This window comes from Vigna angularis, chromosome 1 (assembly GCF_016808095.1).
Source record: "Vigna angularis cultivar LongXiaoDou No.4 chromosome 1, ASM1680809v1, whole genome shotgun sequence".
Lineage (NCBI taxonomy): Eukaryota > Viridiplantae > Streptophyta > Magnoliopsida > Fabales > Fabaceae > Vigna > Vigna angularis.
The window spans coordinates 39,698,853-39,722,370 of record NC_068970.1 but is presented as its reverse complement, the minus strand read 5'-3'; the positions used below and the strand labels follow the sequence as shown (position 1 = coordinate 39,722,370).

At 32.9% G+C, this 23,518-nt stretch overlaps 2 protein-coding genes across 2 annotated transcripts; one reads left to right on the top strand and one right to left on the bottom strand.

Annotated features, from left to right (window-relative positions):
- LOC128195000 (uncharacterized) lies at positions 1-14,746 on the top strand. Its single transcript, XM_052871741.1, has 6 exons — positions 1-529; positions 6,261-6,487; positions 13,882-14,097; positions 14,195-14,236; positions 14,327-14,437; positions 14,513-14,746. The coding sequence occupies exons 1-6, from the start codon at positions 1-3 to the stop codon at positions 14,603-14,605; spliced, it is 1,218 nt and encodes a 405-aa protein (XP_052727701.1). The 3' UTR covers positions 14,606-14,746.
- A 701-nt stretch (positions 14,747-15,447) lies between these two features.
- Positions 15,448-17,068, bottom strand: LOC108338683 (non-specific lipid transfer protein GPI-anchored 1). The gene is made up of 2 exons (XM_017575720.2): positions 16,521-17,068; positions 15,448-15,825 (listed from the first exon to the last, which is right to left on the bottom strand). The coding sequence occupies exons 1-2, from the start codon at positions 16,870-16,872 to the stop codon at positions 15,611-15,613; spliced, it is 567 nt and encodes a 188-aa protein (XP_017431209.1). The 5' UTR covers positions 16,873-17,068; the 3' UTR covers positions 15,448-15,610.
- Positions 17,069-23,518: the final 6,450 nt, after the last annotated feature.

Below are 23,518 nucleotides of genomic sequence, written 5' to 3'. Positions count from 1 at the left end.
ATGAGCATAGAGAGCTATAGGCAAAAGATGAAACTCTACATGATGAGGACAGGAATTGGAGAGGAAGAAGAGACCACTGTCTTTAGGTTTTTAAGTGGTCTCAATCTTGAAATTAGAGATAAAGTGGAATTGTTGCTCTACCAAGACTTAAATGACTTAGTACAAATTTGGATTAAGGTAGAGCGACAACTTTTAAGAAAAGGTTTGAAAGCTTTCTACTCTAACTCTAGTGTTAAGAAAGACTACAAGAGGGAGGGTAAGCAAGTGGTAGAAGAAGAACCCTCTAAGAATCTAGGGAGAGAGAAGAGAGAAGAGAAAGAAAAAGAGAGGCCAAGGGTGGGAACATCATCTCACACTCGCACTAGTAAAATTAAGTGTTTTAAGTGTCTTGGTAGATGTCACATTGCATCACAATGCCTTACCAAAAAGACCATGATATTAAGGGGTATTGATGTATATAGTAGACAAGATGAGGAAAGTGAAAGTGAGAGTGAGAGAAGTGACGCAAAGAAACAAGAAGAAAGCGCAAGTAAGGATGCCCATCCTTGTGAGGGAGAACTTCTTATGATAAGAAGTGTTCTCCATAATCAACCTAGTTCACAAGAGCACACACAAAAAGATAACATTTTCCACATTAGATGTAAATTCTTAGACAAAACATGTTTCCTTGTCATGGATAGTGGCTCATGTTCAAACTGTTGTAGCACTAGGTTAGTTAACAAGCTTGGATTAACTACTTTTCCCCATCCTCAATCTTATAAACTTCAATGGATCAATGAGGACAAGGAATTGGAAGTTAATCAACAAGTGATGGTCAAGCTATCCATAGGGCATTATGAAGATAGTGTGTTATGTGATATAGTGCTTATGGATGCTTGTCACATTTTGTTGGAAAGACCTTGGCTTTTTGATAGAGAATCTCTACATAATGGCCACACCAATGAGATAACCATAACTCACAATAAAATAAAGTTTGGAATTTATCCTCTCACACCTTCTCATGTGGAAGAGGATCAAGCACAAATGAGAAAGAAAATAGAAAAAGAAAGAGAAAAAGAAGAATATAAAAAGAAAATAAAAGACACCTTTTGTTCAAAGTGTTAAAGCATGATACACAAGTCTTAAGAATGCACCAACAAGAAAATTATGATGTTAAGAGCCAAAAGCTTATGTAAAAGTGTAAAGGTCTCCTTGCCATCTTCCTCTAGAAGCATGGAAAGAAAAGACCCAAAGTATCCTTGTGTGGGAAATAAAATTTTCAAGAAAAATGCTCCAACTTTCCAAGACCTTAATCATTCATTTGATTTAAGGTGTATCCTTATTGGGAGCTATATCCTTCACATACTTACTATTATAGCACTTTTTCTAACTTCTATTATAAAATGGATATTTGACCCTGGTGGAAAAATAAGGAATAATTGAAAATTATGAAGAAAAGGAAGTTGCCTTTAGCCCATGTTGAAGATTTAAGGGCAAATCCTTTTCAAGAGTGAGGGGATGATGGCATACCCCTAGCCATGACCTAGCATATTCATGAATAGTTGGAGACATCTATAGAAGATGGGCCTAGACTCTTTCTTTTGGACCATCTTAAGCCATCATGAAGACTTAGTAGAGTAAGAATAATTTTGGGTCTTAAATTTTAGGCCAAGTAATCTAGATTTTATTTGGGCTTTGTATTATGATGGGCCTAATAGTGTAGGATTTCAATTGGGCCTTGTATTTTATGTCAAGTAGAATAAGATTTTGACCAAACAAGTCAACAAAGGGCAGTGACCCAAAGTTGACTATGCTTGGACATCCAAAATGGGTGTGTTGACCAAGGGGTCAACATTTTGGCTAAGCTTGGAGAACAAGGGAGCAAGATTTCATCCTAGACATGTGGAGGCTTTCCATTGGAGAGTTTTCCTCCTAGTTAGTGTCCATGTGTCACTCTAGGAATGGAGAGTTTTTCCATATGTAGTGACAACTTGTCACTCTCTCACTTGAGAGGATTTTTGCCACTTGTCTCCCTCGTATTGGAGAGGATTTCTTCTTGTTCTCCAAGCCAACCAAGGTGGCACTTTTAGGTTAAAGTTTCTGCCCATTTTGAAACACCTTAGCCTATAAGTAGAGTGCTCTCCATCATGTAATTCCCTTTGATTTAGAGTAAAGTTATGCTGTCATTTTTGTGTCATACTACTTGTTTTAGATCACCTTAGGCTAGAACAACCCAAATGGCCTCCTCTAGCCACCTTCCTCCAAGAGTTGCCCCAACCTCTCTTAGAGAACCTTTAAACACATCTTCCATCACTATATATCACTTCAAAACCCCAACCCATCCATCATTCCACACCACCACAAATTTCGAATGCCAAACTGTAAGCTCCCATGACTTAGTTGCTTCTAGATGATTTGTCCTAACTAGAACATTACCATCGTTTATATTACACTTTATCCATTGTTAATGTGTTTCCATTCTCATCTTTATCACAAACGCAAAACGCAAAAGAAACAAAAATACAAACTTGGTATATTTGAGATTCTCATTAAAATAAGTAAAAAAGAGGTTGAACTTACAAAATGTGAGATGAAATTGGTTCAGAAAAAGAACACCTTTTACATTAAGTTAATCCTTTTATCACTACAAAAATAATTAATTTTAGGAGGAGTTATTTTCCGGCGGTTCTAGAAACCCCGAATAATTCCCGGCGGTTTATGGAAAACCGCCCCTAAAATTTTTTTTTTTTAATTTTATAATACCTACGCACCCATATCCCCTTCCCCACGCCTTTGGTCATTCGTTTTAGTAACATCTGTTCTAGTTTCAGATACTTTTGAACCCTAAAACCTTCTCCTCGTCTTCATCAAAATTTCCGCCAAACCCTACTCCGTACCACAATCTTCTCCTGCTGGGCTTCTTCTTTGGCTTGGCTTCGTGTTCGTCTTCTTCTGCGAGGTGGAGCGTCGAGGTGGAGACGTCGAGGTTGAGGCATCGAGGTGGAGGTGTCGAGGCATTTGTGGGTTGAGCGAGTTCGAGGTGCTCTAGTGGGCTCCCGCACTGACCGTCAAGGTAAGACTGTGTTCGATCTTGGCTGTCCGGTTTTGGCTCTCTCGTTCTTTGTTTGTTCGATCGACTAATGTTCGATCTTTTTGTGCTAACTCAAAACATTTTGTCTCTGGTTTGGTCTAACACTTTAATAATAATTTTTGAAACATTGAACTCCACAATCTAACATTGAACTCCACAATCTAATCTTGCCATGCCAAAATCTGATATCTTTGGATGCATCTCAATTTTAATAACTAATTTCTTAGAATTTATTAAAATCATCAAATTTTGAGTTTCAACATTTCAAGAAGGAGTTGACGTTTACCTTTTATAGACAAGGTATCTATCGGAGGAGGAAGAGCAGACACATTTGGTGCTGGTGCTGCTGGTATTTCAACATTGGTAGGATCATAGAAGTTGTATGTCTCATATTTCTTCAAACATTGAACTCCACCGTTGGAACAAAACTTGTAAGAGTTGCTTATAAGTGATGTGGCATGATGATACCCATTGAAAGTAAAATAAGACTTCATGAGAGTTTATTATAAGATCCTGACATTGTAGTTGTTGTAATGAAATCTTTATAAAGGCCTACATATTGATGTTCAAAGTTGTTCTTTAACAATTTAGATGAGGCAAGGTAGTATCACTCTTGGTTAGGTGTGTTTGTTCATTATTCTAGCACTAATGCATTGGATCTTGTTAGAATTCTGGGTGTTTTGACGCGGTAGCATATCTTGTTCATCCTTGTTGAGTTCTTCTCTTCTTGGGAGAAAACCAACCTGTTTGCTTATTTATTTTATGTAGTGGGTTTTTCCTGGTTTCCTCTATCTAGGAACCTAACAGTCAATCATCATGCTATTCTATAAGGATCGATAACTATGAATTTAATTGACGCTAAAAGTGTGTTCTAAAAGAATAATGTGACTTTCTATGGAGTTGTTACCAGAGCTAGTTTTTGTATTTCTGTATCTGTAATGTGACACTGAAAACAACCTATTTTTTTCATCATGAAACAACACCATCCACTATCTGCTTTATCTGAAATGTTAATTGATTGTCAAATATTGATTTATTCATGATAGTCCTGCTTAATAATTCTGAATCTATGGCTGACAGTAAGTCTTGGATTCTTTGATGATATTTATGTCCCTGTACATCATATGCCCTACCCAAACCACTTTGTTGAGGAATACTTTTGTTATTAAACTTACTTATAATTTAAGCATTTTCAGAAGATATCTTGTGTTGTTTCTAGTTCTACTTGCCATTTCTTATTTGTGAGTTTGGTTTTTCCCATATAGGCAGCAGAGTTCAATGTTCAAGCAGCTCAATAATGGATTGTTTACATTGATGAAGTGGACAAGATAACTAAGAAGGTTCTTTTCTAATTTTAATGGATAAGTTCATAAATGGCCTTCACTATAGCTTTAAATTTTTAAATGCTATATTATATATTACAGGCTGAAAGCTTGAATATTAACCGAGATGTTCATATATGCAAGGTTTCTTTAGCGCATCACTGATACATTAGTGGTATTTTCCAATATATAACCAAAAACTGTATATTCTTTTTGCTTGTTGAGAACTTAGTTTTTAGATTCAAAGTACTGTTTATGGGGACTATTCATTTAAAGGATGCTGACTTTTTTTATTAAGGGAAACTTGTACTGCAGAGATTTAAGATCGACACTGTTGTAATGATACTAAATGTTGAGTGTAAAAGGGCAACAAGAGAATATAATGTAGTGGATATCATCTATAAATAACAGAGGTTGAGAGAGAGATCTGTTTGTCATTTTAATAAATGATTATACTTTCAGAAAATAGAGACCAGTAGGGAACATGGTCTCTTGAATACCTTAAATATTATTAAAGTTAATTTCTTTTATACTCAGTGTCTGTTAGTGATAAAATTGTTGTATTGTCACCAAAGCATATGCACTCTTACTCATATTCAGTCCCCAAATGCATTTGTTTTTCAATCAGCATATGCACTGTTAGTGATTTTGAGGTTCAAAGTAAGATGCCATCTATGCACTAGCCTAGTACTTGCTTGCACTAAAAAAAAAACATTATTCACAGTAACATTACACCATATATATAGGTCTGGTTTACCACCCTTAGATATTAGGTCAGTAAGTAACACACTTGCTATTATTATTACATCTTCATTAAAAAAAAGTCTTATTCTTTATAAAGCATCTTTCTATAATATTTCGACATTAATATAAACACAAAAGCTTCTTTTCTCAATTTTGTTTTAGTCAAATCGATTAAGCTTTGTCATTAATATCCATTAAGGGAATAACAAGTTGGTGAAGTAAAGAGCAGTTGAAGAAAACAATAACCTAATGGAGATTGATACCTTTAAACACTTGATTGGTTATGTAGCTTTCGATTCTTAAATCAGTCTTATTTGGGCTGTGGGATTGTATAGAAAGAATCAATTTGAGCCACTTTGGAGAAACTCCAAAACAATTCACATGAAATAATATCATTTGGTGCAGTTGCATTTAAATATGTTAAAATATGACAAAATCATGCAGTATAATAAAATACAATATGGGAAGCTGACTATAGATAGAATAGAGGTGTCTGATGTTAGAGGGTCAACAAGCGAAATACTCTGTGAGTTGAAGCATGAGAGTGAGAAAAATTGTGTTAAGTTAGAGGTGATGGTTTAAATTAATGAAAATAGAAATTGTGGATGTGAAAAAGAAGGAAAAAGAAAAAAAAGGGAGAATCTGCAGAAGGTGAAGAGAGGAGGATGTGGTTGTGAGAGAGAGTTGAAAAGAGGAGAATGAAATAAGTTGTGGGAATGGTGGTGGGGCATGAGATAGGAGTGTTTCTTTAAATCAATCATAGGAGGTGACCCTTGAAAGTGAAACCAGCACTGCCCACTCTGCATGTAGCAGAATTCTCCAAAGTTTTCAACTCTCCTCCAAATTAAAAATAGCCAGATAAAGTTACTAATAACCATATAACTAAAAGTACAAATGTTTTCACTGATGAAATAATTAGGAGACAGGAAAACAGAGTTCAAAATTGTAGACGCTGTTGACTCACAAAGTGTGCTTTTATTGGATATGATAGGTTGGTTGATTAGGGTTGTTTTGTTACATAATTTAGTCTATTTTATTACATTCATCATTATTACGTGTTCTTGATCTTAATCAAAGTTTCACTCATTTTTTTAATTCTCTTTGCTTTGTTCAATCAACATTAGAACTTTTCATATTTTGTGAATTTTTTTGTTGGCACAACTTATGTTGGGAGATCAATTTCATTCTTTTTAGTAAGTTTATTCTTGTATATATTCTAATTTATTTTGATGATATAAAAATTCATAATCAATTGTATAACAACATTTTTGTATTCACTTCTTGTGTATCAGGGAGTCCTATTAGCTGTGTTACAAGATTTGGAGACTATTCTGCTAAAAAATCTCAAGTGGTAATACAAAAAATTCCAACTTTGTCCTCATTTTTGAAAAATGTTCTTGTCAATTACTTGTATTTCTTTATGTTGTGTATTATTTCCTTAATATTACTCCTAAAATATTCTTTCCTTAAAATCTAAAGTTCCTTCTTCAAATGTTGTTAAGAAATTGGAACGATAAGCTGGTTAGTTTGTCAAGAGTTTATAATATGATTTATGTAGATAAAAAGTGAAACAAAATCAATCCTAATAAAGTATCTAATTGTGAAATTAGCTCCTGAAATAAATCCCTTGATCTAAGGGATTATGAATTGACTTTCCCCATAAAAGGAAAGTCGATTGTAAATGATTTTCCTTAGATTAGTTCTCAAAGTTTAGTAAATTCATCTCATGTAGTGTATTTCGTTGAATATCGTCATTTATTCTAACCTTCCAATCCTCTTGGCATGAACAGAGGTCGTTGTAATGGATAGATCATGGATAGACATGCCTCGAAATACAAATCAATATATGAGAGGATTGAATACCTTCTTGGACTTTGCATTCACTAATAGTGGTGTTAGGGGAAAGATAGTATGTCCATGTCAGAAATGCAATTTTAAGAAATGGCAAAGTCGTGAAGAAGTATATGAGCACTTAATTATTAAACATTTTCCAAAAGGTTATACAGTGTGGCTTCTACACGGGAAGAGAAGAGTAAATGCCGAAGCTCCTCAAGTAATGGCCGAAGCTCCTCAAGTAATGGTCGAAGAAGATGGTGGAAGAGTTGAAATTAATGATAATATGTGTGAAATGATTAATGATAATATGGGTGCAGAGTCAAGCCATACTAGAAGTTATGATGGGACAAATTTTTTTGAATTAATGCAAGATGGACAACAAAGCTTATATGAAGGATGTGATAAATATTCAAAACTTTCTTTCTTGGCGAAGTTGTATCACATCAAATGTCTATGCAGAATAAGTGACAAAGCTATGTCCATGATACTGGAATTGCTAGCAGATGCATTTGAACATGCTAAAATTCCAAATTCATTCTATGAAGCCAAAAAAGTGATTAGCAAGCTTGGTCTTCATTACACCAAAATTGATGCTTGCCCGAATGATTGTATGTTGTATGTTGGAGAAGAAAAAGATAAAGATTCTTGTAAGAAATGTAAGACATCAAGATGGAAGCCAAAAAAGAGAAATACAATTGGTGGCGATGTTGTTGTTAATAAGCGAAAGAAGATTCCTACAAAGGTGTTAAGGTATTTTCCTTTGAAGCCTCGATTACAGAGGATGTTTTTGTCATCTAAAATAGTTGAGCACATGAGATGGCATGCATCAGAAAGTACGGATGAAGGCATGTTAAGACATCCAAGAGATTCTGAAGCATGGAAGAAATTTGACTTGATGCACCCTCAATTTGCCTTAGACCCTCGAAACGTGAGACTCGGTTTAGCTACTGATGGGTTCAATCCATATGGGAACTTGAGCACCAATCACAATATTTGGCCAGTTGTTGTCATACCATACAACCTTCCTCCTTGGATGTGTATGAAACAAAGTTCATTCATTTTGTCCATGATCATTCCTGGAAAGCGAGCACCGGGCAATGATATTGATGTTTACTTACAACCATTAATAGAAGAATTGAAGGAGTTGTGGAACACTGGAATTAAAACTTTTGATTCATATGGAAATGAAGTATTTGATATGCGTGCAGCCATATCGTGGACTATTAGTGACTTTCCAAGACTTGGAACCTTATCTGGATGGAACACACATATAGGATTGGCATGTCCGAGATGTAATTTTGACACTACTCCTAAGAAGCTTGTCAAAGGTGGGAAATTTTGTTTTATAAGTCATCGTCGGTGGTTAGATGGAAGACATAAGTTCAGATTGGCTCATAGCAGGTTTGATGGAACTATTGAAAATAGAAGCCAGCCAATGGCAATCTCAGGACATGATATCCTACAACAACTTGGGAATGTTCACGTTGAATTTGGGAAAGAACCTATAGTTGAAGAAAGGTCAAAAAGACAACGCAGAGTTGATCATCCTAAGGTAGATACTCTACAATGGCGAAAGAAGAGTATATTTTTTGACCTTCCTTATTGGGTAGATAACTTATTGCACCACAATCTGGATGTTATGCACATTGAAAAAAATGTTTGTGATAATATATTGTTTACATTGTTGAATGATAGTACAAATAATAAATGCAAAGACAATCTAAAGGCAAGAAAGGACTTACAACTTTGGGGTATTAGACCATATCTGTGGCCTGATGAGAATGGTAGATATCTTCCTGGTATATATACATTGTCAAATGTAAATAAGGATATATTTCTAAAAACTTTGAAGAATATAACTGTACCTGATGGTTACTCAAGTAACATCAGTAGATGTGTTGATGTCAAACAACGTAAGATTGGAGGACTAAAAAGTCATGACTCACATGTGTTGATGGAGCAAATTCTTCCTTTGGCAATAAGAAAGACACTCCCTAAAGAAGTGTCCTCTATTTTGATTGATCTATGCTCTTTTTTTAAACAATTATGTAATAAAGTTTTGAAGATAGATCAACTTGTCCAATTACAAGATAAAGTTGTCCTCACATTATGTCACATGGAGATGTTATTCCCTCCTTCTTTTTTCACAGTGATGGTTCATTTGATTGTGCATTTAGTAGAAGATGCCAAGCATGGAGGACCTGTCCAATATCGATGGATGTATCCTATTGAGAGGTACTTGGGAAAATTGAAGTCTTATGTGCGTAATAAGGCACAAGCTGAAGGCTCAATAGCTGAAGGGTACTTGGCTGAAGAGTGCTTAACTTTTTGTTCTAGATACTTAGATGGAATTGAGACTGTGTTCAATAGATTGCGTCGTGTTGATGATGTACCGAGTATTGGCTCTTGTACTGTAAGCACTTTATTCCCATCGATCGGAAAAGCAGTTGGAGGTTTCACTTATTTCACTTTATCTGAAAAGGAAAAGTTACAGGCACATCGTCATATCTTAACAAACAGTGCCATAGTTGATCCATTTCTTCAATAAGTATTTTCACTTGATCAATTGTATTAATTAGTCTTTTATTAGAAAGTAACTATGTATAATTTGGACACTTCGTGTAGGGAATTTAGAGACACTATACGGAGACAATTGAGAAATCAGAGTCGACAATCATCTTTTATAGACAAGAGAGTTCATAGGGAATTTGTAGATTGGTTTTCACGTTGTGTACGTATATTGGGTCCATTGCTGATTGGTTTCATTCTATGTTATAATTAATAATTGACTTGGACATGTTATTTCTTTTTTCCTTTTAGATAAGGAATGACTCAACTAGCCTTCACTCAACTGATTTCAAATTCTTAGCCATGGGTCCAATTGATATTGCAAAGCGATATAGTGCCAACAATGTTAACGGATTCAAGTTTAGGATCTTGGAGCGTGACTTATGGCTTAAAACACAAAATAGTGGAGTGTTTGGTACATTTGGGACAAGGAGTTATGTAAGTACTAGTGATAATCAAATGCAATTTGGAGGTGTGCCTTATTATGGTCGATTAGTGGACATAATTGAAATAAACTACCATGGTCGTTTCTCAGTTGTTTTGTTCAAATGTATGTGGGCTAATACAACTACTTCTAGGGGGATTGTGACTGATGAGTTGGGATTTACAAGTGTATGTTTTGGACGCTTGATTCATACCGGTGATAATGATGATGATGAACCATACATTCAGGCATCAGAAGCACAAATGGTATATTATGTAGAAGATGAGTTTGATAAAAATTGGTGCATCCCTGTACATATAAAGCTTAGAGACTTGTACAACATGGGTGAAGATGATGTTGACAAATTTCATGAATGTGAACCATTTCAACAACAAAACTTAGAAACATTATTTCCCGATGATGAAAGAAATATACCATTAACAAGGTTTTAATTTTAATTTTAATTTAGTTATTCTGTTTGTTTTCTTCTTTATTATATCTTATATAGGTGGTTTAATTTTTATTTATGTAATTGTTTGTAGACCATTTGAAGATGAAGAAAATGACATATAAGAAGAAGGAGACAAAACATCATACACAGCAAAGTGCCTCTCATACATGGGGTCACACAACTAATCATCCACCAGCTCCTCAAGTCCAACCCTCTCCCTCTCTTTCTGCCCCTCAAAGAAATAAGTCCCCTTTTGTTAAATGTCTAATACTTGTTTTATTCATGTTGTTATCATTTTTTGACATTCATTTATTTGTAGGAACATACAAACTAAAGCTACCTTCGACAAGCCAAAGCACATGCACTCCTACTCATAATCAGTCCCCAAATGCATTTGGTTTTCAATCAGCATGGACTCCTGCACCTATTCAGTCCCCAGATGCATTTGTTTTTCATTCATTAGTTCAAGTTGATGTAAGTGTTTTGTTTCCTTCAATAATTAACTTATATCACTAGCGATCCATATCACTAGCGATCCCCTGCTTCCTCTCTGTGATGAACTAGTTCAATAATCCCATCTTCTCAACCACAATTCAATAGTATAACTTATCTCTAGATGATCATGTGTATAATTGAAGCTGCTTTCTATTTGAATTAGTTTTGCACTTTATGTCTTTCTTCAAAGTATAAGTGAGGGGTGGATTTAAATAAGTGAGGCTAGCATTAAGATGTTGCTATTGGGGGACATAAGGGCAAGGTTCTTTCAAATTGATATAGTTTATGATTAAGTGAGTGAATAATGGAAACCATGAGGTGTTGTGGTGACAGTGGATTTAGTGATATTAGGAGACAGAGGGGGCAATCAACAGTGATGTTTCTTCTACCTTGGAAATTGATTTCTTAGCATAATGAAAACATTACAGCATATAAGTTCTGGTGCTTCTGTTGGGTTGGTGGCTTGTATTAGGAGTAGAGAAGGGAAAAGGGTTCTTAAGGAGTTTATTAAGGAGTAAGGGGAGCAGTATTGGAATCACATGTTAATTGTATGGCTGGGAAGGTGATTCTACTTGTATGGCTGGGAAAATTGTTAGTAAACATGTTAGTCAAAATAAAGTTAGCAAATTAAATCTAAATCTGAAATGAAAATAGCACTAAAAAATAAAAATAAAAGCTACTAGGTAAAACTAACTACTCAATCAAAACTAGAGCAGAAAGTTTAAAACAGCAAAAAGAATAAGCAAAAATCATCTATTAAAACTGTAATAATAGTAAAATGTTAGTCAAAGCTAGCAAAAAGTAAATGAAAAATCAACTAATACACTAGTAAAAACAGCATACCAAAATCATACTAGGTCAGAAAAGTTACAAACTAGTTAGTAGAAACTCAAGTTGCTAATCAAATCAAAAGAAAAACTGGTTAGTACAAACTAAGTAGCAAAGCAAAAATCAAAACTACACTAGACTTATCATACTCATACTAATCTGAAGCAGAAAATTAATACCTACTACACTATGAAACAACAAATGAAATTCTACTCAGTGTTCTTTGTTTGAGTATGATTGAGCCATCCATTGGTTGGATAGTTTAAAGCTAATTTTTTGAAGTGTGAAATAACTTAGTTTTTCTCTTCCTCGGATCTTATTCATAAGTGTCTCTCTCTTTAATTTCCTTACACCTATCTAGTCTCTCACGTTTATGGATTACAATTCCAACTCTACTTTTCCTCAATCTAGTTTCTTTTGGCACCAGTTTAAGTCAATGTTGACCTGATGTACTGATTTTAAATCTGAATTTAAAGAAGTATGCCACTATAATTAATATATCTTCCTTTGTGTAGCCCTCAAATGAAGAGGTTCTTCATTCACCACTTCAAGTAAGAGGAAATTCTCATGTACAAGATGAACATGAACAAGATGAAAATCAGGATACTTTGTTGGAAGTTGAACAAAAAAGGCCACCAACACACAAGGGAGCATGGTTGGTTGATGTTATTGGTAAGACACAAGTTCAACATATTAATGGTTTCATTATGTTACTTATATGAATAGTTACTGCTGAAGTTGTTTGACACAAGAATATTTGACACAAATTTTCTTTCTTCACAGATGACCAATATAAGATGACTACCAAACACTTAAAAACAAATGATGTTTGGAATTTGCCTCAAAATGAAAGGATTATTGTACGTTGGAATGAGGAATATCAACCAATTGGAGATGGTGGCGCATTATTGAATCGATTCTTGGGAAGTATCGCTAGAAACTTCAAGGTATTCCCTATTTGTTATTCTACTTGGAAGAAGATTCCTAAAAATTACAAAGAAGACATAATTCAAAATACAATTCAAGTAAGTAATGTAAATTCAAAATACCATTACAAAGAAGGCATCCAAAATTTATTTATTGGGTAATTGTTGTTAATTTTTTTATTAAAATCTGTTTTGAAGGCAAAGTTTGTAGTGAATTCCGATATTCAAATCAATTACATCTTGAAAGTGCTTAATCATAAATGGAGAGATTGTCGCCAAGAATTGTGGCAACAAAGAGATGATGGCACCCGTACTAGAGATGAATTGATTGCCATGGCTCTAGAAGGCATAGATAGAGATCATTGGGCTTCTTTTGTTGACTATCGACTTGATGAAAGAACAAAGGTAAAACCTATATCTCTTTTCATAAAATTTTGTTATGATTTAATAACTTTTCTTATCACAATGTTAGGAGATTGCCCTAAAAAATAAACACAATAGGACAAAACAAACTCTTGCTCACACAGGGGGATCCAAGAGCATTGCAAGGAAGAGAGAAGAAATGGTGAAGTGTTATTTATCTTCAATTTTCTATTTCTCATAATATTTATAACATACCTAATAAGCATTTGTTATTTTTTATAGGAAAAAGAGTGTGGGCACAAAGTTAGTAGAGGAGAAGTTTGGATAGCTACTCATAAGATGACCAATGGAGCTTTTGTCAGTGATGAGGCAAGGGAAATTGGTGAAGTTCCAATCTTTTTAGTATTTCCTATAATTGTTGTATTTTGGCATATTGTTTCATAAGGTGACTTTGTAATGAACACACCTCTTGCAAAAATTGGTGTTATTTCACTCGCTGTTCATTTTAGTGCTTACTATTTTAGTACTTCTATTATGTTTGCTTTTTATGCTTGCTGTGTGGTGTACTTTGATGGTTGGATTTCGTTCCTTTTACATCACTCTCCTATATTGTAAAATCAAAGCCATTCATTGTAAGAAACCATTATAGTTTAGACAGTTAAGCATTAGATGTGATCTTTCTTTGGATTGTCATAATCTCTTTAGTGATATAATTATTGATTGGCAATTCTTGCTACTGTTTTTGCAGACATCTTAAGTTTAAATATAAGTATATTGCTGCCAACTCAATAGTTTGTCTCTTTATACAAATGCAATGTTTTTAATGTTGGCATCATTGATTACGTTGTATGTAGGAAAAAATTCAAACATATGAATCTACAACATCGTCTCAATCAAAAGAAATATCAAGTTTAGATTCATTGGCTCGTGTTTTAGGAAGCCAAGAGCATTGTGGACGTGTTCGCGGTCTAGGTTTGGGTCCTTGCCCATCTAAAGTCTTTGGAGTCCATGCTCGTTCTCATATTGGATCATCTTCATCTACTCCTTCTAATGTTGAATTACAATCTCAGGTTAATGAATATTTAAATATTTATTTGGTTTGTTCCTTTTAAAATTAACATGTTAGGTATCATATTTCTCACTTTTTAATAAATTTTTCTGTTATAGGTATCTTCATTGACTTCTTCTAATGTTAAATTAGAATCTCAGGTTAATGAATATTTACTTGGTTTGTTCCTTTTAAGATTAACATGTTAGGTATCATATTTCTAACTTTTTAAATAAATTGTTCTGTTATAGGTATCTTCATTGACATCACAAGTCAATGAAATGAAGGCAATCATGACACTTTTGTTGCAAAATCATCAAGGTCCATTGCCTTCACAATTTGCAGTATTTCAAAGATCATCGGTAATAATTGTTAAATTTATTTATATGATTTTTTTATTAAATATATTATCGACTAACTATTATGTTATATTGTAGGTATCTGATCAAGGGAGTGGGCCAAACAATGGATGTAACAAAGAAAAAAAATTAGATATTGTTATTGAATACTTTTATGAGTCATACTTTTAGTATTGAACATCTATATTGAACATATGTAATGAACCTCTTTCTTTTTAATTTTTATGTATGAACAATTAGTTGTATGAATGATATTAGGTTGAACAATGTAGTTTATTTTATATAATATTATTAAATTTTAGTTCATATTAATTTATTGTTTGTTTTGTCAATAAAATCATTTTTATTATAATCTAATTTTATTACAATAAAAAAATGAACTATACAAATTCTTGGCGGTTTTAAAACCCCGGTAAACTAAACCATCAAAAATAGGGGCGGTTTTGAGATAACACCAGCTAGTTCCGACGGTTTTTGAGTAGCCCCGCTATTCTCGACGGTTTTCATAAAGCCCCAACTAATTCCGGCGGTTTCTACAAAACCCCTGAAAATTCCGACGATTTCTGAGAACCCCCGCTAATACTGGCGGTTTTTTCAGAACCGCCGGTACTTGCTTGGCCTAGGACGTTTTCCCACCGATTTTTTCAACCGCGAAAAATATGATTTGCAGGGGTTAAAACCGCTGATAATATTTAAAAAAACTCCGATAAAAATACAGATTTTTGTAGTGTAATCGACATTAAAATATGAAAATATCCCAATTAGATTAAAAAATAGTATTTGTTGACCTTGTGAAAAAGAACTTACATCAAATTAATTTAGTTACAAACAAGAATAAAAAAAGTTTAATCAAAACTAAATCATCGAGAAACATATTTTTTGGATAATAGAAATAATATAAAGATAATCCATCCCTTTTCTCATTCATACTGCTTTATTTATTTTTTACTTTAATAATTAGCACGAAATACTCCATTATAAGTTATTATGGTTATAAATATAATAAATATATATAGAGAAGCCAGCAAACATAAAATGATACAGATGCAAATAAAGTAATTGTACAGAGCATGGTGCAACCTGCAAATAATTAAATTGATCCATCACTAGCAGTTACTTTGAGTAATAGCAAAATAGCTACCAACTTTAAGGTGCTGATGTGGTGTTGCGTGAGCATTAAATTAAAGTTGTGAGAAGGAGGAGAATGGCGCAAAGCAGTGCAGCTAGGTGTGGTGGCGTGAGAGGAGGTGGAAGAAGCATGGTTCCAAACGAGGCCTTCTGGGTGTCTGAGAGTGGTCTTGCAGTTCCCAACGTTGAAGTCGAATTAATTTTCAATGAACCATTCCTGAACATGGCAGCGTCAGGGGAGTTTGGAGATAGACCCAGAAGCTCTGCCACATTCAAATCAAAATCAAAGTTATACATTTTCACTTTAACTTCTTTTATTTTACAAAATAAAGACTTTATTTTAATTCAAAATTATAAACTATTATTATATAGAGTAGTAACAGACTTACTCTACAAAATTTACATACACTAAATTGATATTATTTATATATATATATTTATCAATAATTATACTAAGTTAATTAAAACATTATACTAATTTAATAAAAATATTACGGTTTTAAAAGAAATTGAGAATAATAGGAGTCTTGATTATTTTTACTCACTCTTTAGAGCTGTACCAGACCTAATAATTCTTATATATTACTGCTTCTATGTTATACAAATGTTAATATTAACTCAGCTGAAATAAGTATATTTTATACTTTTATGCTATAAAAAACATCTCCATTCTTATAAACTAGTAGAGATAAAGCAATTATCGTAGATAAGTAGCTCCTTTTGCTTTTTTTTTTTTCCAATAAATTGTTGGGAAAAAAGTTGAAGTAAAAGATAAAAAAAAATGACACTTTTACATATACAATTTTTTTTATATTAATTTGATATTATTTTTTCTTAATTTTTATATATTTTTAAAAAAAATATAAAAAATCATTTTTTTATGATTATTTTATTTTTATAATTTACATAAATAAATGTAAGTGTATGTCAATAAGAAAATGGAAATGGAGGAACGTACTAGGACAATCGGTGGTGCTGGCGTTCTTCAAGTTACAGGCAGAAGGGAGCTGAAGGAGCCTACCCTCTTGAATGCCCATGCTCTTCGCCTCAGGGATCCCCTTATGCGTCTGCTGGATCGCAAAGCACAGGCACTTCGGGTCGCTCTTCTTTATCTCCAACGTCGCCGAGCAGCACTCCTTCGTCGGAACCGCCGCCTGCCCCGTCGCGAAGCTCAGACACGGAAGCACTTTCTGCACCAGCAGGTTGCACTGCGCAGCCAAATCTCCTTCCTCCGACGCCCCCACACCCAACACAAACACCCACAGCAACCCTGCTACCACTACTGTCATTTTTTTCTGCTCACCCTTCATGCTCTTGTTTTTTCTTAGTGATAATAATGCTAATGCTTTTTGCTTCCTTTTGCTTGCCTTCTAGGGTTTCATGAGTTGATCCATCTGAAGGAAGTAGTAGTAATAGTGTAAGAGTAGGAGCATACGTCTCTGTCTCCAATGAATGCGCGGCACAGTTGTGTGTGGAGAGTGGGAAGGGTAGGTGGCTGTGCTCTCTCTCCATTTACTGTTTACATCATTATTGTTTATAAATTGCATCTAGCTACTACATCCTACTACCTGCGTGTATATTTAAATTTGTATACAGTTTTTTGGATGTACTACACAGTTTGCATATATAGAAAGTTGGGTAGTTCAAACTGATCGTGTTTACGTATCTCTGGTCTGCCCAAGCGTAGAAGGGAACAAATTTGAATCTAATTCAAAATATTAATACGTTAGATGTCTTAATCATCCGTTGTTTTTATGGTCAGACTTATAATTAAATTAGGGATGTTTGTCGTTTTTCTTTTTTTTATTTAGTTTTGTTTGAACATTAAAAGAGTTTTTGAACCCAACTAATTATTTTTTTTCAATTTGATTTCGATCACTCTCGTTACAAGAAAATACGTCACGAGCGACACTTAAAATCCATATTATGCTCTTTTTCAATATTTTGATCTCCTCGAAAACGTAATCCACTCCGATGGGTTCTTGACTAGCAGAAGATACTCCGATACTCAAGTCAGATATATGTTTGATAAAGAGGTCATTATTTTGTTAGCAGATATACTCCGATACTCAAGTCAGATACATGGACATCAATTGTATATTTTTGGGCTTATGGCGGTCAAACACATTGATTAATCATTAACGCAATATATTTTTAGGCAATCAAACCCAATAATCAATAATTAATATCGTATATTTGTAAAGCGTAAGACAATCTGACCCATTAATACATGCTAACTCCAATCGGTATATAGTATATAAGCACTCCAAGCCCAAACAAGCTCTTTATTGAAAGAGGTGCGCAGAGATTATTATGAGTTTAAGAGAGGTAACTTACGTTATATTTAGGGAGTCTATTTAGAGAGGTATATTCATTTTATAGAATCACCGAGGAGCTTTCCGTTCGTTCATGGTCGAGGTAGATTCGTTTTATAGAATCACCGAGGAGCTTTCCCTTCGTTCAAGGTCGAGGTAGATTCGGTTTATAGAATCACTGAGGAGCTTTCCGTCCGTTCAAGGTCGAGGTAGATTTGTTTTATAGAATCACCGATGAGCTTTCCGTTCGTTCCTGGTCGAGGTAGATTCATTTTATAGAATCACCAAGGAGCTTTTCGTCCATTCAAGGTCGAGGTAGATTCGTTTTTATAGAATCACCGAGGAGCTTTTTGCCCGTTTGTGGTCGAGGTAGATTCGTTTTATAGAATCACCAAGGAGCTTCGTCGAGTGGTTTGAGCACAAGGTCCTATCAGCTGCACTAAAGAGAAAATAGAAATTCAAATTCGAAGGATTAGAAAAATGTAGCCAATCAAATTAATATCAAATTAATTTAGGTTATGAAGCTGGATGGTCGGGCAAGCGAGTTCATTCGGTCTTCGGTCCTCGATTGAACGTTTGGAGGCCAAAAAGGAGGAATTCATATTAGGATGTGTCATAGATGAGTTGTATGTGCTTACTGCCTTGTGATCCGCAAAATAGATGTGGACATTGACTATGATAATATAAGTAGGCATCGCTCGGGATATGCTGAACGAGGGTAAAGGTGCCTAGTTGATGCTCGCACGAGAGCCAGGCCATTGAAACCTGACAAGGTTGAACGTAGGTGGTCCAACTGATTGAGCGGGAAGGGACTAAACCTTCCTGGCAGATATTTTTACTCACAACAATATGAGTTAAACAAAATAAAGTAAACGCTTCAATATTTTATAATTTATAAATTATAATAAAAAGTCATGGGAACCTGACAAGGTTGAACATAGGTTTGAACCTTCCTGATAAGGTTGAACGTAGGACTAGAGCTTCCTGTATAAGATATTTTTACTCACAAAAATATGAGTTAAACAAAATGAAGTAAACACTTCAATATATTATAATTTATAAATTATAATGAAAAGTCATTGGAACCTAATAAGGTTGAACGTAGGAGTGGTCCTTCCTGTGCAGGGTATTTTTACTCACAAAAATATGAATTAAACAAAATAAAGTAAATGCTTCAATATATTATAATTTATAAATTATAATGAAAATCCATTGGAACCTAATAAGGTAGAACGTAGGACGGAACCTTCTTGTGCGAGATATTTTTACTCACAAAAATATGAGTTAAACAAAGTAAAGTAAACGCTTCAATATATTATAATTTATAAATTATAATAAAAAGCCATTGAAACCTTATAAGGTAACACGTAGGACGGAACTAGGGATGACAACGGGTCGGGTTGGGCACGGATAGTGCCTACCCGCAACCTGACCCGACAAAAAAAATCCACCCGCTACCCGCACGGATACCCGCTTAAAAAATATCCGCGAATATTTTAAAACCTGCGGATACCCGTGGATATCCGCGGATACCCGCAAATATTAAAAAAAAAATGTAATAAATTATTAAAATAAAATTTAAATAGAATTACAAAAAATATATAAAATATAGGGTTAAATATGTTTTTAGTCCCTAAACTATTGGCCATTTCTGGTTTTCGTCCCTCTTCCAAAGTAAGGTACACTTTAGTCCTCATTGTTTAGAAAAACGTTCGTTTTAGTCCTCAAAATTTTGTTTTTAGTCCTCGTTTTAGTCCTCAAAACGTTCGTTTTTTCGACTAAAACGAACGTTTTTTAAAGATTGAGGACTAAAGTGTACCTTACTTTGGAAGAGGGACGAAAACCAGAAATGGCCAATAGTTTAGGGACTAAAAACATATTTAACCCTAAAATATAATATAAATTAAATTAACTATAAATTTAAATTCAATTTTAATTAAATTTAATCTTATAAAATATAAATTAATGTTAATTTTAATTAAATTTAACTTAATAAAATATAAATTAAATTTTTATTTTAATTTTTTGCGGGTAGCGGGTATCCACGGGTACGAATAGTATAATACCTGCACCCGACCCGTTTATAAGCGGGTATTAAAATATCCGCTACCCGCGGGTTGCGGGTAGTAAATATCTGTGGGTATCAACTATCCGTCGTGAATTTTATCTGTGGACGCGGATTTTTTTGCCATCCCTAGACGAAACCATCCTGTGTGAGATATTTTTACTCACAAAAATATGAGTTAAACAAAATAAAGTAAACGCTTCAATCTATTATAATTTATAAATTATAATAAAAAGCCATTGTAACCTGATATAGTAAAACGTAGGACTGAACCTTCCTGTGCGAGATATTTTTACTCACAAAAATATAAGTTAAACAAAATGAAGTAAACGCTTCAATATATTATAATTTATAAATTATAATGCAAAGTCATTGAACCTGACAAGGTTGAACGTAGGTATGAACCTTCCTATAAGTTCTCAAAACAAAAGACATGCCTTTCGAAATTATTACGAAATTTTTTGCTCTTGTTGCAAAACATGGTATTGATCCGAAGTAGCGATATTAAGACTGAGCACACGTCTGGTTCCTCATGGTTTCATGGGGATGCCGATCGACCCCACGGTGGGCACCAAAATGTTTCGGTTGAATTGGTCGAGGGTTGGTCGTCCTTCCTTGCTCTGCTCTCTTTCGATCGTCCAATCCTCTCCGAGAACGCAATCCACTCCGATGGGTTGTTAACCTGTAGAAGACACTCCGATGCTCAAGTCAGATATATGTTTGATAAAGAGGTCATTATTTTGTTAGGATAGATGATGATAGAAAATGATCATTTTACCTAAACATCAATTGTATATTTATAAGGCTTGTGGCAGCCAATCATATTGATTAACCATTAACGCAATATATTTTTAGACAATCAAACCTAATAATCAATAATTAATATCGTATATTTATAAAACGTAAATATATAGGTTTATTATATTCCAGTGTTTTTTATATTTAGCATAGTATTTTTTTTTTACATTAACTATTAACTTTTGATGATTGTTTGATTTATGATTTTTTCAATAGATGTCTGATTGATCTGATTGTTGTTGTAAAATCAGATATTTAATTTGGATATGAAAAGATGATATTTGTCTTTGTTATAAACGTGTTCATGATTTAGCATATAGACTAAACGTCGTCCAAATTTATGAGTCGAAAAACCATGGTTTAATAATGTCTTCATGATTTAGCATATAAGCTAAATGTCTTTAAAATTTATTGGCATAAGTGAAAATGCAGGGTGCAGAATGTAACATCCAAAAACAAAGTAAAAGTAAAAGTAGAGGGGGCACAAAAAGGTAAATATCCATTGAGTACAAAAAACTAAAGCCCAAAAAAAAAGTGAAAGACGTGGTGCAGTAAATGGTGAAAGCGTCGGTATAGAAAGTTAAACGCATTTCATCCCAAAAATAAAAAAATAAAAATGTGGGTAGTGCAAAGGTGAACGAGCGGAGTGTACAAAGCATAAAGTACAAAATAGAAAAATAAATGAAGGTGCAAGGCATGAGAATGAGGGGGTGCGAAAAAAAAGCTAAAATCGTCCGGCAAAAACGAGTGCAAAAGAATGAAAATGGAGTGTGTAAAAGAAAATAAAAATCGGCCCAAAGGATAAAAAAATTAAAACAGAAAAATGGGAGTGTATGAGTGGAAGTAAGATGTTTCAACCTACACCTTCAACCTCTCATCCTACTTCTCTAATCTTTTTCAACAATTCTAGTTTTAACGTTAATAAATAGATTTTCATATTTTTCTTTTTTATTAAAAAATTCTGCACTACTATAATAATAATTTAATTTAATTTAAAATTCAAATATTATTTAATATACTTTTATATTTTGATAATTATTAAAATATAATTTATATTATAATAATAGTTATATTAAAAAATAAAATAATTAAAATAATAATAACAATAATAAAAATAAAAATAAAAATAAAATAATAATAATTATATAAAATTTGATTTAATACATTTCAATATATTACATTATATTAAAATATTAAAATAAATTAAATAATTATTAAATTTTAAATAAAAAAAAATTTAAAAACTATGTTTATCGAAATCCGTAAATATGCTAATGACTTAAACAAATAAAAAAATTTATTTTTTATTTAAAATTTAATAACTATTTAATTTTATTTAAAATTTTAATATTATTTCTTGTATTTTTATATTTTATAATTATTAAAATATAATTTATATTTTTATAATGATTTTACTAAAAAAAATTAAAATCATAATAACTAAAATAAAAGTAATAATAATTAAAATAAAAAACAAAAATAAAAATAATATTTAATGTATTTAAATATACTAAATTATATTAACATATTAAATTAAACTAAATAATTATTAAATTTTAAATAAAAAACAAAATTTAAAAAAAATTGTTAATCGGATATAGAAATCCGTTAACTATGATAATGGATGTAAATATCTCATAAATAACTTTTTTTTAATTTTGTTTTTATTTAAATTTTAATAATTTAATTTAATATTTTAATATAATTTAATATATTTAAATATATTAAATTAGATTTTATATTATTATTTTCTTTTATTTATATTAATTTTTATATTTTATTTTCATTATTATTACTTTTATTTTAATTATTATTATTTTTTAATATAATTATTATAATATTAGAAATTATATTTTAATAATTATTAAAATATAGATGTATATTAAATAATATTAAAATATTAAATTAAATTAGATTCTTATTGGATGCAGAATAATTTTAATAAGAAAAGAAATATTTAAAAAATATTTATTAAAATTAAAAATAAAATTTTTCAAAAAAGTTGGAAAACTAGGATAAAATGTTAAAGGTGTAAGTAAAATATCCATGGAAATAAGGAGGCCAAAGAGTAGAAATGTGCCAGCCCAACGAGCTTCCCCTTTAAAAACACAATGGTCATTTCTTCCTGCACTCCTGTAATTTAAAATTCTCCTTTTACTTTCATTCACATTAAAAACCTTAATTACTTTGTTTTCCATCTTCCCCTTTCTTCTCCCCGTGGTCGCACTGCACTCTCTCGCGAACAACACACAACATCCTCCTTCTCATTTCGTAAGAGTTGTGTGCACCTTCCTTAGTATGGAGGTAGTGAATTTGGATCAACCCGTGTGGATATAAAATCAGGTGAGTTATTATGAAGCTCCTGATCCAACATTATCAAATGGTGTGGAAAAAGTGGTTACTGTTAAGCTGGGGAAGTTTAAAAGTGTGGATGGTTGAGGTAATGTTGGGGAAGGGAGTAATACTACCAAAAATGTGGATTCTAGAAGGTGTTTTCCCATGCGGTCATTTGCTTATGTTATGGACAAAAGTTCCTTACTCCAAGTGCCCATAGGATCCTCAATCAAGAAGCAATCGAGTAAGAGAAGTCTGGTTTGTCTTTGACTTCAGGACAAGTTAATAAGTCTATAATCATACTAAAGAATAAAGTATATATGTAAGCTATACGTAGATATACAACTATATTTAAGAAGTACTAAAACTGTCTCACCTAAAAAGGGTTTGTAACTTTCCAAACCATTAAATTTTAAAATAGATAATGATATTTTGACAACATTG